This window comes from Temnothorax curvispinosus, unplaced genomic scaffold (genome assembly GCF_003070985.1).
Source record: "Temnothorax curvispinosus isolate PA1 unplaced genomic scaffold, ASM307098v1 QBEX01000259.1, whole genome shotgun sequence".
Taxonomy (NCBI): Eukaryota; Metazoa; Arthropoda; class Insecta; order Hymenoptera; family Formicidae; genus Temnothorax; species Temnothorax curvispinosus.
In genome coordinates, this window is record NW_020210039.1 from 1 (window position 1) to 15,711 (window position 15,711).

Here is a 15,711-nt window from a genome sequence, read left to right on the forward strand (position 1 = left end):
AGGCCAGTGAGTGCGTCACCACAGAGTGCTCCGGTTGGAGTTAGATGTGTGGTACTCGAGTTGGCCGGTTGATGAGGTGTGGCTTTCACGGGAGGAAAGTATCCACCTTGGAGATCAGGAAGACAGACCCTTCGTCGTGGTCCCAGGTGCAGGAATCGGAGTCGGAATCGGAGTTGGAATCGGAGTTGGAGAAGGCAGCGCCTTGGTCTCGGTGTTGTCCGATGAGCTGGGTCGTAAACGACCCAGGAAAACTTTCCACGGCAGGGAGTCTGTCGACTCTTACCGCGGAGAGTTAATACCCTGCAAAGCAGGTGTAAACAAAGGCCCGGAATGAGCTCGCTCCGTATCAAACGGAGGCCTTGAAGAGCACGCTCCGTCTCCAAAAGAGATTATGTCAGGGGCCTTGGTAGTAGCACACCTTGACTGGTGAGCTGATCGCTGGAGAAACCCCGCTGGGTTGCCCCTTATATAAAGGTCGATGTCGAATCTTTCTTACGAGAGAATCGACCGGCGATGCGCCGCGTAGCGGGCGCGCGTTGAACTGCCCGGCCGATCGATACCGTGCCGCTGCTCGCGCCGCGCGCCTCCCGTCTTACTGCCGTCGTCGCGCGCGCACCGTCGCGCGTCGTGGCGGACAGCTGTCCGCCACAATAAACATATAAAATTATGTATAATTATATATAAATATATATTTTTTTATATAATTTAATATAATTATATCTAGATTCTTATATAAAATTATATAAAATTATATAAAATTATATATAAGTATACATATTTTTATATCCCATACAGCATGAAATATTCCATGAATGTTCTATAAATATTCTTTAGAATATTCATGAATTTTCTATTAATGATCTATAAATGTGCAAAGAACGTGTAATGTCCCGCTTTGAATGTCCTTAGAAATTTCTGTAAATATTCTCGAATAATCTACAAATGTTTTATAAATTTTTCCGCATAATCCATAATTTTTTTATATATGCAAAAGATATTTATAGAACATTTATAGATTATTTTAGGAACATTAAAACTGTATACTATGTCTGTATACATTTAATATTCACCCGACATAAAAAAAAATTATTTATTTCGATATTTTATTACTATTTTTTAACTAAATTTGTTTCTTAAGACGCAGTCTATGATTATAAATATTTTCTCGTATTTTAAAAACACACTTACCTTGGTGAGATTCGAACTCGGAACCTGAGCCAACTGCCTTACATAGACTACTTCTTAATTTGATGTAAGCGTTATATATAGTCTACATATGTCATAACCAGCGCAAATATATAATTTTTCAAAAATCATCTTAAGAAACAAATTCACTTTAAAAAAAGTAATAAAATTTGAATTAAATATATGATATAATATTTCTCAATGTCGGGTGAATGTCAGAAACCAGTGCCGGCTCATTATAAAATTTTTTATAAAATTATATATTTTTAATTATTTTTTTAAAAAGAAAATTGTAAATCTAATAATAATGATAAAGAATAAGGATTGGCTATTAAGCTTTGGCCCAATATTGGGCGGCACTTGCTTGCCAAACCTCGGCTACTTAAATTTGGGTAATAGTTGGGCCAGGCTTGGGCATTAAACGTCGGCAAGCCGACACTCGTGCCAGTCTTGGGCCGTTTCTCGAGTATCGGCGTTTCCTACCTGGGCCCGTATTCCGTTCCTGCCTACCGTCAACTGTCGGTTCGATAAGTGTCGTTGCGCAGGTTTTTCATATCGTGTAAAAGCTGCGCACCGACACCGACAGTTGTCGGTAAGCGGATTTTAGCGGAACAGAATACGGCCCCTGGGGACTCTCTCGCGGTCTCGTTACGCTTCCCCTTCGTTAGCTCGCAAGGGTCTCGGATTTCTAAAAAGTTTTTATTAATGCTTTCCAGAATATTTATATAATGTTTCAAAATATTCCTAGAATAATTAGAATGTTTTCAATATTTTTCCTAAAATGTTTATAGATTATTTTAAAAATATTCTACTAATATGTAAAAAATATTCTATTAATATTCTGAATATTTCATGTTCATTGCAATGTTCACAGATTATTATTGAAATATTCATAACAATTCTAGAAAAGTTTTTCAGAATATTCATAGCACATGCTATAAATGTTTAAGAATATTAACAAAATGTTCCGTAAATATTCCAAATATTCTATATTTGTCAAAATATTTATAGAACATTCTATGCATTTTTTAAATGTACTATATTTATTAGACATTTGTAGAATATTCTATGCATATTCCGAATGGACAAAATTTCATGGAATATTTATAGAACTTCTACAGAATATTCTGAATGACCCGTGGAATATTAAAATATTTATAGATTGTTTATACCACATTTCTTGCATATTCCATGCTGTATATGGGATATATTTATATACAAGCATATACAATTTTGTTTAAATCAGAAAATTTTAAGATATATATTTATATATAATAGTATATATAAGGATAAGGATAAAGATTTACTTTATATACCCCAGAGGGCCTTAAAGGGCGTTTTGAAAGGACGTACCTAACCCTATCCGAACCTTTCTGTGGACCAACGGTTTAACGTCTTCTTCCGAAAGACGGAGCCCAGTTTTTCCATCTAGGGAGACTTTTCTCCGCTAAATGGGGGGGCAGGGTTTTTTTCCTCCGAGGCCTAGCGGGATTCGAACCCGGTTCTCCGGATTACGAATCTGGCGCTCTACCCACTAGACCAGCCGTCACCCCTATATAATAGTATATAAATATATATTAAAATATATAATTATATAAAATATATATTTTTCTATATAATTATATAAAATTATATCTGATTCCTCACGTAAAATTATATATAATTTTATATAATTATATATATTAATATATTTATATAGAGATGAATTAGAATTTTTCTAAATAAGTAGAGCAGGACCAGTTGCATGGCCTCCACGATTCCCCGACCTCAATCCTTTAAATTTTTAACTGAGGACACTTAAAGTCCTTAGTTTATATAAAGTTCAAATCGACAACGAAGATATGATATGCCAATGCATCTTTGCTGCTTGTGAAACCATTCGCAACTTGCAACCGCTCCGAGATCTTTGAAAGAGTGTGGCAGTCCATGAACCGACGTGTCTATGCGTGTATTGAATTGAATGGGAGACAATTTGAACATTTGTTGTAATTAAAAATTGAAAATAAATAATATTAAATAATAATAGATATTACTTTCATTTTCCATTAATAAATATTTGTTTGAGCTGTATCTCAATCACCCTTCTAAGTGCCCTTCTGAAGATTTCTGCATAATTACTACTTTTTTCATGTTTTGGTGTAGAAAACTCGCCTCCAAAGTTTGTCTCCTTATTTTAGTCACACTTTGTATGTTTAATAAATAACTTGTGGAATTAATTGATTTTTTGTTCAGGAATGGCAACTCATACTTGACAGATACCTGAATGTCCTTATGCTCAGCTAATAGTGCAAAGATGAAGCACAGACTCATTGCTGTAGTGTCATGACCCTGCAATCATATGTGTCAATATAACATTATGTACAGGGTATTCCACATAACTCTTTACAGCTCGATATCTCGAAAACTATTTCATCGATTTTAAAGGTTTAGATCTTGAATTGTATGGATCTGAAGGGCCTTCAATCTGAAATAGAGGTTGGTCTTTTAACCCTTTTTGCATGGGTAAAACAAAGATCAATTTTAAAATTTTTAATGAAAACCCCTTGTTATGTTCGTAAGTTGAATAAACCGCCCTGAAAGTGCAACCGCGAGAGGGCACGATAGCCATAAGAGTGCAACCGCAAGAGGGCACGATAGTGAGTTTCCGGTCCCGCCAAAAAGAATGAGAGCCTTCGGGCAGACATATTGTAACAGCCGACTCGGTCGCATGACCGCTGCCTCGCACGCAATAAAGACGACTTATTGTATACTTTGTGTGACTTACTACCTGCTCGCGTACATAATAAGTGGCGACGAGGACGTTACGAATCCAAGTGCAAGTACTGCAGACTTCCTACATACATTGTTGCGCAGTACGAAATACGACTAGTGCAAAATGCCGAATACAGGGCAAACCACTACGTTCCAACAAGTTTTCTCTATTGAGTCATTCGATGCGTCAAAGACAACGTTTAACCGTTGGACGAAAAGACTGGAAAGTGCATTTGGAGTGTTCAATGTGCCGGTGCCACCAAGAAGGGACTATTTACTTGGGTCCAGAAACATATAACCTATTGTGCGATAAATTGGCACCGGTGGAACCGACTACAAAAACATACGAAGAATTGGTGGCTATAATGAAGAACCATTTCAACCCGGAACCTTTGGAAATAGCGGAAAATTTCCGATTTCTGCAACGACGCCAAGGAGAGGGGGAGACAGCGCAGGAATACATGGCGGCCCTCCAGAAGCCGGCGCTTCATTGTAAATTCGGGGACTACTTGCGCACGGCGCTGCGGAACCAATTCGTTTTCGGCCTGCGGTCGGAAAGAATACAAGGACGCCTACTCGAATGCAGAGACCTCACGGTGGACAAGGCAGTAGAAATCGCAGTCGGTATGGAAGTTTCGGCGCGGGATGCGGCACAATTACAGAAGTCCAACGCAGCGAGCGTGAATAGCGTAAATACAAATAAGAAGCAGAGTAAGGTTAAATTCCCAAATAAAAATCGTAAAACTCAGGTCGACACAAAAGAAAATAAAAGTCAGAGTAATAACAAAACTTGCTATAGATGTGGTTCAGATAAGCATTTAGCGAATAATTGCGATAAGAAAGAGGTAATCTGTAATTATTGTCAAGTAAAAGGTCATTTAAAGAAAGTATGCATGAAAGCGAAAAAAGATGGTAATCAAACGAATCAGATCGAAGTAATTTGCCTGGCTGACACCGAGCATGCGACATTTCGAGAGAAATTTATGGTAAACGTTGAAGTAAATAAAGTCAATATTCAGTTTGAAGTAGATAGCGGTGCAGCCGTAAGTCTTATAGGCAAAGAACAATTCGTGAAGTTTTTCAAAGATGTACAGATACATTCGACTACGCTTAGACTAGTTACATATTGCGGTACGGAACTTGAGATGTTAGAAGTTTCTAATGTCAGTGTATGTTACAAGGGTATTACAAATAACCTCGAAATGTATGTAGTTAAGGGGAAAAGGAAACCTTTACTAGGCCGAGAATGGATCAGGCAATTAAATGTAGATTTGGGTGAGATCGCTCAAGTAGATACTGATGATGTGCAAGCACTTTTAAAGAAATATTCGCGAATTTTTCAGGACAATATCGAGAAAATTACAGGTATACAAGCTAAATTGAAATTACGCGAGGGGACTACTCCCGTGTTCGCAAAAAGCCGAAAAATCGCTCACGCATTGCTACCTAAAGTAAAGGAGGAAATTGATAAATTGGTCAAAGAAGGGGTATTGCGTAAAGTGCAACATTCCGATTGGGCTACACCAATAGTGCCGGTAACGAAGTCAAACGGGGGAATTCGTTTATGTGGGGATTTCAAAATTACAATAAATCCTGAAAACCAAAAAAACCAATAAAACAGTTTTTGGTCGTGGACCAGCACCCTTTACCAACGACTGACGAAATGTTTTCGTCGCTGAACGGTGGTACGGAATTTTCAAAATTAGACTTACGGGAAGCGTACCTACAACTGGAAGTAAGCGAAGACAGTAGGAAATGTCTGGTACTTAATACACCCTTCGGACTTTACGAAAGCTGTAGATTAATGTATGGGGTTGCTAGCGCGCCGGCAGTATGGCAGCGCGAAATAGAAAATCTGTTACAGGGCATTGAGGGAGTCGGAGTTTTCTTGGATGATATCAGGATCACAGCGCCTAACAGGAAAGTACATTTACAAGGCTTGAGGCGGTACTAAAAATATTATCCGAACATAACATTCGCGTAAATTTAAAGAAATGCATGTTTTTACAAGACAAAATTGAGTATTGCGGTTACGTAATAGATAGAACAGGGCTGCGTAAGTCGACCAGTAAAATCGAGGCCATACAAAACGCTCCCAGACCAACTAACAAAACGAAAGTAAAGTCTTTCGTGGGTTTAGTAAATTATTACGGTCGTTTTTTTCAAAATCTAAGCAAAGTACTCCACCCATTATATCACTTGCTAAAAGATAATGTACCCTTTAAATGGAATACAAAATGCCAGGAAGCATTTAATACGGTAAAGAAAGAAATACAATCGGACAAAGTTCTGGCACACTTCGACCCAACACTTCAGTTAATACTCGCAACAGACGCTAGCTCTTACGCGGTAGGTGCGGTACTTTCGCAGATTTCCCCAGACGGAACAGAACGGCCAATTCAATTCGCTTCACAAATGTTGAGTGAGACTCAGCAAAAATATTCACAGATTGATAAGGAAGCTTATGCAATCATTTACGGAGTAAAAAAATTTTATTACTACTTATATGGCAGGAAGTTTACGCTGATTACGGATCACAAACCGTTAGTACGAATTTTTTCTCCAACTAATGGCCTTCCAGTGTTCTCTGCCGCACGCATGCAACACTATGCAATTTTTTTGCAAGCATTTGATTTTCAAATTAAGTATAAAAAATCAGAAGACAACGCAAACGCGGATGCAATGTCTAGATTACCCCTACGCCCGGTTAAAACGTACGGATTTGAGGAAGCAGATTGCGCGGAAATTAACTCAATTGAGACGTTACCTATTACATGTGTAGAATTAGCTCGTGAGACTGAACGCGATAAATCGTTAGCAGCACTCTTACAAGGCTTGAAAGAGGGTTATACGGTTCATAAGGAAAATAGATTTAATATAGATCAAGTCGAATTTACACTACAATCGGGATGCATTATAAGAGGCCAAAGAGCAGTAATACCTGTCTCATTACGAAAAAGAATTTTAGAGGAACTTCATGCCGCTCATTTTGGAATAGTTAAGATGAAGCTCATGTCTAGAAGTTACATATGGTGGCCTAACTACACAAAAGATATAGAACAATTAGCGAAAAATTGTTTTGAATGTAATAAAATTAGGAACGACCCTAGTAAAGTCACGTTGCATCCATGGGAAAAAACTACGGAACCGTTTCAAAGGGTTCATGTAGACTATGCGGGTCCGTTCTATAATACATACTTATTGATATTAATCGATGCTTACTCGCGTTGGCCAGAGATTTACATAACAAAAGATATGACAACTGCGACTACTATACAAATTTGTCGTAGAATCTTCTCTCAATTCGGGTTACCTAAAGTTCTAGTTAGCGACAGTGGAAGACAGTTCACGGCTCATGAATTTAGGAATTTTATGAAGGAAAATGGTATTTTTCACAAATTTAGTCCATCATACCATCCGGCTACAAATGGTATGGCAGAGCGATACGTACGGACAGTAAAACAAAGTTTAAGAGCATTGCACTGGCAAGGAACTAATGAAGAGAAAGATATAATGTTGTGTAAATTCCTCCTACAATACAGAATTACACCACACAGCGTAACCAACAAACCCCCAGCAACACTTTTTCTCAATCGGAATAACTTACGTACACGTTTAGATCTTTTGAAACCAGCCATCGAGCATGTAAAGCAAGAAGCGATGAGCGAACAAGGGATTAGAAACTTCGCGGAGGGGGAAAGAGTGGCGGTTAGAGACTATATTCACGAGGATAAGTGGAAATTTGGTAGAGTTGTACAAAAGTTAGGAAAACTTATATATACGATACGGTTGGATGACGGTAAAATCAGGAGAAAACATATTGATCAGATACGAAAGATAGGAGAGAACATAGCAAGCGATCAGTTACTACAGCCAGAGCCTCTCACCCAACGGAGTCAGAAATGCGAATGCGATATACCAAGGTTGCTAGATCGAGATCAGGTTTCGGAAAGCGGAACAGAAAGCGTAGCCGACGAGCGTCCGACCGAACGGAATACGGAGGATAGGCCTAAGAATAGGGAGTTGGAAACTGTACCCCCTAATGTAATAACCGCACCCGAGATAGCTCTCGATAAAGACTTAGAAGCCAAAGCAGAAATACCTAAGACTGTAGAATTACGTAGGTCTAAGCGAACAAGGAAGGCTCCTGAGAAGCTTGACCTGTAAATAGTTTAGTTCAGGATGTTGCGTTATACTTATAACTTCTTAATGTAACTAGTTGTAAGTATTTCCTAAGAGAGGGAAGAAACTGTTATGTTCGTAAGTTGAATAAACCGCCCTGAGAGTGCAACCGCGAGAGGGCACGATAGCCATAAGAGTGCAACCGCAAGAGGGCACGATAATGAGTTTTCGGTCCCGCCAAAAAGAATGAGAGCCTTCGGGCAGACATATTGTAACAGCCGACTCGGTCGCATGACCGCTGCCTCGCACGCAATAAAGACGACTTATTGTATACTTTGTGTGACTTACTACCTGCTCACGTACATAATACTCCTATAAAAAATTATATTTTTGAATTCTATAAAAGAAAATAGCTTAGTTTTGTCCGAAACATTTCTTTATCAGATGTTTTTATTTAAAAAATATGATACATGAAGCATTTACGAAATCAAAATTACAACACTCCTTTCTGATTTATTCAATTTATTAAATGTTTAAATTGTCCATCATGGACTTGCAAACATTTATTTAGCCGAATTAAAAATTTATTCCTTACATTTGATAACATTTCGGGAGTCACTGAAATGCAAACGTGGGGTGAGAAGAAGCACAAGGATACGCTACGCTTGCGCTTCAATGATTCACGAATGTTATCAAATTTTAGGAATAATTTGTTAATTCGGCTAAATAAATGTCCATGGTGGACAATTTAAACATTTAATAAATTGAATAAATCGAAAGGGAGTGTTGTAATTTTGATTTTGCAAATGCTAAAGTCTCTTTAATCAGAGTCTGGCCAACTTGCAGTTCTGGGAAAATTCTGCGAGAGAGAAAGAAATATACACCTCTGTAAAATTGGCCGGACAACTTCACAGAGGTCTATACTTATTTCTTTCTCTCTCGCAAGTTGGTTAGACTTTGATTAGGGGGACTCTAATAAATGCTTCATGTAACTATAAATTTTTTTAAAAAAGGTAAAAAAAAGGCGCCAAGTACTCGCGTAGTTGTTACCTCGAAAAAACTAAGTAGTAGTATCATTAATTTTGAATTAAAAAATAAATAAAATCTATTCTAACTTAGGTGGTAGTAGCTTTAATTCTTTTTAACAAAATTATTATATTATAAAATTGTTACTTTATTCAATCCAAGTGATATCTACTTAAAAAAGACTTAAATAACAAGTGGTATCTATTTAAAAAATATGTGAAATCTTTTAATACTGCGCCAATTACAAAGAGAGAATATATATAGGTATACGGCTCAACTTCCGAATAGCCCCTACCTCCGAATTTGATGAAACTTGCAGGAGTTGTTGATTATTAGAGGACATGTTCATACCATAAAGGATTTTGTACGGAAACAAATAGGAACGGAGAAATTGGCGTCAAAAATTCAAAATTTGGTAAATGTCTACAATTAGGTCTCCAACGAAAAATCAATTGAAAAGAGAAATTCTATGTATTTTTGCTCCTCAAATCCAAAACTGTTGATAAAATTTGGGGGTTGCTTGTATTTTTTAAGATATCTTTAAGAAAATGAAAAAAAAAACACTACATAGGTTAGATGACGCGCTTTAAAAGTATTTAACTTAACTGTTTAAAGCGCGTCACTAATCTACATAGGTTAGATGACGCGCTTTAAAAGTATTTAACTGTTTAAAATTTTTTTGGGCACGCATAGGGGGTGTAGGAGGGCGAAGCCCCCCCGCTTATGTTTAAAGCAAAATACATTTTCTACCCGGGCACGCCGAAGGTGTGTCCATGGGAGGAGTGCGAAACCCCACCCCCCCGCTCCATCCCATCAACCCAACCCACACCGCCAGGTGCACGGGCGGATGCAGGGCGGGCGGAGCCCCCCCTGCCCACACTCATAGGTTTACTCACACAATGGGGGGGTGCAGGAGGGCGAAGCCCCCCCCGTCCATACATGTACTTTGATATATTTCACGGTTCTCATTTTCTTAACGATATCTTAACAAATACAAGCGACCCCCAAATTTTATCAACAGTTTTGGATTCAAGGAGCAAAATACATACAATTTACCTCTTTTCAATTGATCTCTCGTTGGGGCCTTAATTCTAAACATTTACCAAATTTTGAATTTTTGACGCCAATTTCTCCGTTCCTATTTGTTTCCGTACAAAATCCTTTATAGTATGAACGTGTCCTCTAATAGTCAACAACTCCTGCAAGTTTTATCAAATTCGGAGGTAGGGGCTATTCGGAAGTCTTATCATGTATACATATATACCTTAACAAAATTATTATTATATCACAAAATTGCGTTACCAAACTCAATCCAAGTAATACGTACCAACCTAAGTGGTACTAGCCTTATTTTTCCTTAACAAAATTATATCACAAAATTGCGTTACCTAACTCAACCTAAGTGATATGTTATTTCAAAAAAATATATGAAATCTTTAAATTAGGCCAACTACAAAGAGAATATATATATTGCTTTGAAAAATAATTGTAGTGCAACTACTCTTAAAAAATAAAACAAAATTGTTTTATCTAACTTAACCCAAGTGGTATGTATCTTTGTATTCCTAAGGGTCTTTCTATCAACCCAAGTGGTAGTAGTTTTAATTTTCCTTGATAAAATTATAATATTACAAAGAATCATTTTAATCACAAAAAATTAAAGAAGTAACATTATAAAATAAAAATATTTAATTAAAATAAAATAAATAAATTTTTCTTGTAAAAAACTTGGCGCTGCTTTTTTAAGGTGTATCCAGACAAACTTGCATAAGTGCATAAGCATATGCATAAAGAGATCATGGATTAAAATAAAATAGATAGATTTTAATAAAAGCATCTGACAAAAGGAATGTTTTGGACAAAACTAAGCTGTTTCTTTCCATAGAATTCAAAAATATAATTTGTTCCGAACTAGTAGTTCGTACGTTTGTATGTCGCGGTCGCCTGTGGATAACTGTGATTGCGAAACATTAGTTTATGCGATCTCAATAGATGGCGTTTTTAAGTTTTGTAGCGTGGACTCTATCGACCCGCGCATTATCGACCTCAGATTCAGCTCAGCTCTCGCGTGTGTCACTTCCGCTCGTGCACATTATAATAAAGGGTGTTCCTTGTTTAAAAGCGTTGTCATTTACAACCGCATCATATATCGTCAAGAGGTAATACCGATCTCCAGGCAATCCAGATCACAAACAAATTACATAATTTTTGACGTAGAATTACGTCTTTGTCGACAGTAAGTAGGTGGTAAATCCAGGAGCACAGACGCAACGAAAACATGTCACACTTTGAACGTTTATATCTTTGAAACTAATAATCATAGAGTAGGTGGAAGAAGAAAGGCGTGAAGGAAGCCGAAAGAAGGTGGAGTAAGTGGAGGCGAGGTCGAAAGTAAAGCGGGACGACAGAAATCTGTTGGAGATTAGGAGGGCTGAGAGAAAGGTTATGTTGACGGTGGACTTTGGAGAGAAGATGCAGAGAGAGGAGCAAGGTTCAGGACGGGAGAGGACGGAGGTGAAAGGAAAGGAGAAGAACGCGGGGATGCACATGCAGCAGGTGTGGTAATGTGGTGGAACGGTACGGCAGAAGATGTGATCGAGTGTGACGGGGAGAGAGAGGAGGCGGAGAGGCCGGCTGCTGGTAGATAAGGAGCAAGGGAGAGGCGGAAAAGGTGGAAGATGACCGGGAGAAAAGGGAGAGGGGAAGAAGGCGAAGCTGCTTACTCCTGGCGGGAGTGTCGGCGTGGAGGCGCCGGGGCGGCCGTAAGGGTGAGCGGACTCGAAGGGCCAGGAGGAAGCAAGAGCAAGGGGCCCGGCGACACGGATGAGTTGGTAAAGTGGAGAGGCGAGATACCGACAAAGAGGTATCGACCATGGATAACGCGGAGAAAACTTAGCGAGTCGATAAGAAGGGAAATCCGAGGCGGATCGATAGGAGAATCGATGGTGATGGCGATCGAGGCAGGACACATGCCATTAGAGTGCGTAAGCATGAGGTATAGGTACGTATTAGCTGGAGAGATTAAGAACGCGGAACGAGAATAGAGAAGTGGAGGATAGTACGAATGTAAGTAGAAGAGAGAAAGGAGAAGGAAGAATGGGGCGGGCAAGGCCGAAATGAAAGGGGCGAGAGAGGAAGGTAGAGCAAGTGAAATAAAGTAAATTCAACTTTCTTGTTACAGATAACCTAAAGGGAGAAAGAGGGGAAAACGGTGGAAAGAAGGATGGAGTGCAGAGGAAAGATTATAATAGAAAAAAAGCGATAGAAAAGATAGTAGAAGAGAAAGTATGGGAGATGATAAAGGAGTTTAAAAAGGACAGTAAAAGAAAAGATGAAGAGATAAAAAAATTGAAGGAAAAAGTAAAGAGATTAAAAAGGAAGGTGTATAGGATAGAGCAGAGCGCGGGCAAAAGGAAGAGAGATGACAGTGAAGAGAGTAAGTGTAAGTTTGGTAAGAGGAAATGGTAGGCAGAAGAGTATGAAAGGAACGACGACGAGAAAAGAAAGAAGATGATAATAAGACGTAATAATACGGATCGAGAAAGAGAGATGGATGGGGAAGAATCAAATTGGAAGAAGGTGAAGGAATTGTTTTCGGAAGGATTAAAAGTGAAGGTGGAGGTGAAAGAAATAAGCGTGATAGGGTCAGAAAAGAGACTGGGTGACGATAATAGTAAAGATGGAGAATAAAGAGGATAAGTGGAAGGTACTAGATGCAAGAAAAAAAGAAGGGAGCAGATTAAGGGTAAAAATAGATGAGAACAAATCGATGGAGATGAGGGACCCCGGAGGATGAGATTGCGAAAAGGATGGAGGAGAATCTGTAATGAATTCGGACGAGAAAGAAGACGATAGGAAGAAAAGAGAGTAAGAAGAATGTAAGATAGAAAGGAGAGAGGAAGGGAGATAGAGAGGGAAGCGTTAAGAGAGAAGAAGAGGAGGAGGAAAAGGAAATAAGATGTAGGATTAATACCTTTATTTTCAGAGTAAAGGTAAAGTAAAAAAGAAGGAAGGCGTCGAACACGAGGAGAGAGAGAGCTGGAAAGAAGGGAAGAGCCGCGACAGGAAGGAGGGAGTTCTAGGAGTGCTGAATTAAGGGAAGCTGAAGGAGATGGCCAGAAGAGTGCCGGATGGAAAACAAAGGGAAGGGAAACATGATGTGAGGTCACTCAATGACCAGGAGGGAGAAATGAAGCAAGATGTAAAAGTTTTTGGGACCGTTTTTACGAGAGGAAAAAAAAAGCGCCTTTTTAGCCCCAGAAGAGGAGAGAAATAAAGAATAATTAAAATAATTGTAGAGTAATAAATAAGGTGTCATTCGATAGCTTATAGAGTCCCATTTTCTTTCTAAAGTCTCTAAAGTATCCAAAAGTGGTTACCAATTTCTATTTTAACAAATCTCCGTGATTGCTCTAATTTTCATAAATTTTGTGATATCAAGTTGAAATTTATTTTTTTATGGATAGAGTGTCATTAAAGGAAGGTATTGAATTTGGTGATGATTGGTGAAGGGGTTACTCCGATTTCTGTTTTAACAAATTTCCGTGTTTGTTCTAATTTCCATACATTTTGTGATTTGAGCTAAATTTTTTTTAGGAAAGTACCGGTATTGAATTTGGCGTCAATGTTTGAAGGGGTTACCGATTTATGTTTAAAAAAAATGTAAAGTTGTACATGTAATCTTATATAGAATATCATTAAAGGAAGGTTGGCATTTACTTTGGCGAGAATCGGGGAAGGGGTTACCGATTTCTGCAAGAAAATACTTAACACTGGGAAGATCTTGTATGGACATGAATTTGTCGTCGATCCGGGGATACCGATTTATGTCTAAATAGAGTATAAGTTATACATGTATTCTTATATAGAGCATCATTAAAAGTGTATAAGTTTTCTAATTCCATTATATTCTTCAGTTTTTTCTACCCCTATTTCATATATAATACTTTAAGATTTGGTTAGACCCAGCTTTATTAGGTTTCTATATATGTACGTACTCCTAACAAATATATATATATATATATATATATATATATAATATTTATACATATATATATATTATATATATATATATATATATATATATATATATATATGAAATAGGGGTAGAAAAGACTGAAGAATATAATAAAATTTAAAAAAAATTGCCAATATGAGCGAAAACACGTCAAGGGGGACACCTTCGAAAGATGATGTTTGAAATACTAGATAATAATTTTTTAATACGTTCTATACTTCCAAATAAAAGCGCCGGTATTTTTTTTAGATTTTTAAAAACGGTATTTTCAAAGATATTAAAGATAAAAAATTGCAGCAAATCGCTGAAAATTGGACAAACACTCATTAAAATATCAATATCTCCGGTTTTATGCTACTTACAGACTTCGGCATAGGCTCATTTTGAAGCTCTCAAACGTCGCTTCGATTTCCTGTAATTGAATTTTAACAAGAAAATTTTTGGTTAATTGTTATAAACAATTAAATTTTCAAAGGTGATTTTTCATAACTTACCACTACAGTAGAATGTTGAAAAAAATACGAGTTTGTTCGTTAGTTAATTTTCTACAAAACTGGTAAGTTTCAGAATGGAAAACAAATGGACACTATGCGAAAAAAAACAAGTAACCACGCTGCTGTCCTGGCGCGCTCATAAAACTTGCGTGCAGGAAAGGAATTGTGTTCGGGATTGAACAGGGTAATTCAACAACACCTCGACAAGTATTTGAGAAAACCAAATAAGTATTTTATTTACGAACTACAGCAACTTGCTCTTGCGTTCCTGCCGAGAATTGTTTTACAATCAGTTCACTTTTTGATCTTGATAAAAAAGAATGCAACGTGAGTGTCCCACGCACGGGCCTGGCCTGATCAAAACGAGCTTGCAATTTGATAGTTTCAGCTCGATATTGCTCTTCGGTAAAAAATTCCACGTCGATGTTGATAATGTTTCTAAATAATGTTTCAAAATCACCTTTGAAAATTTAATTGTTTATAACAATTAACCAAAATTTTTTTGTTAAAATTCAATTACACGAAATTGAAGCGACGTTCGAAAGCTTCAAAATGAGCCCATGCCAAAGTCTGTGAATAGCATAAAACCGCGGAGATATTGATATTTTAATGAGAGTGTTTGGCCAATTTTCAGCGATTTGATGCAATTTTCGATCTTTAATAACTTTGAAAATACTGATTTTAAAAATCTAAAAAAAATTGACGTTTTTTTTTTATGTATGTTGCGTGGCGTCAAGCGTGCGATTGCGTGTCGCGTGTCTGAAAATAACATTGTTGTGCTTCATTTGTTTAAGTTCGCTAATTTCAAAATTCGTGCATTCAACTGCGTGTGGCTACGGAGCATGCGCGTGCGGCCACTGAGCATGCGCATATGCCCCCGCGAGTGAGTCCCAGTTGCGCACAGAATAAATCGGACACAGCAGGTTGAATGAATCGGACACAGTGTCGATCGGACACAGTAGGAAACGGACACACAGTGGTTGCAATCGGACACAGTGCGGATTGGACACAGTGCGGATCGGACACAGTAGGAAACGGACACAGTGCGGATCGGACACAGTGTCGATCGGACACAGTAGGAAACGGACACACGGTGGTTGCAATCGGACACAGTGC

The 15,711-nt window shown here is 38.0% G+C and overlaps 2 protein-coding genes across 2 annotated transcripts; both read left to right on the forward strand.

The window, feature by feature from the left end:
• The first annotated feature begins 4,181 nt into the window (after window positions 1-4,181).
• LOC112451941 (uncharacterized protein K02A2.6-like) lies at window positions 4,182-5,890 on the forward strand. The gene is made up of 2 exons (XM_025011873.1): window positions 4,182-5,471; window positions 5,558-5,890. The coding sequence occupies exons 1-2, from the start codon at window positions 4,182-4,184 to the stop codon at window positions 5,888-5,890; spliced, it is 1,623 nt and encodes a 540-aa protein (XP_024867641.1).
• A 1,049-nt stretch (window positions 5,891-6,939) lies between these two features.
• LOC112451948 (uncharacterized protein K02A2.6-like) lies at window positions 6,940-8,103 on the forward strand. The gene has a single exon (XM_025011885.1). The coding sequence runs from the start codon at window positions 6,940-6,942 to the stop codon at window positions 8,101-8,103; it is 1,164 nt and encodes a 387-aa protein (XP_024867653.1).
• Window positions 8,104-15,711: the final 7,608 nt, after the last annotated feature.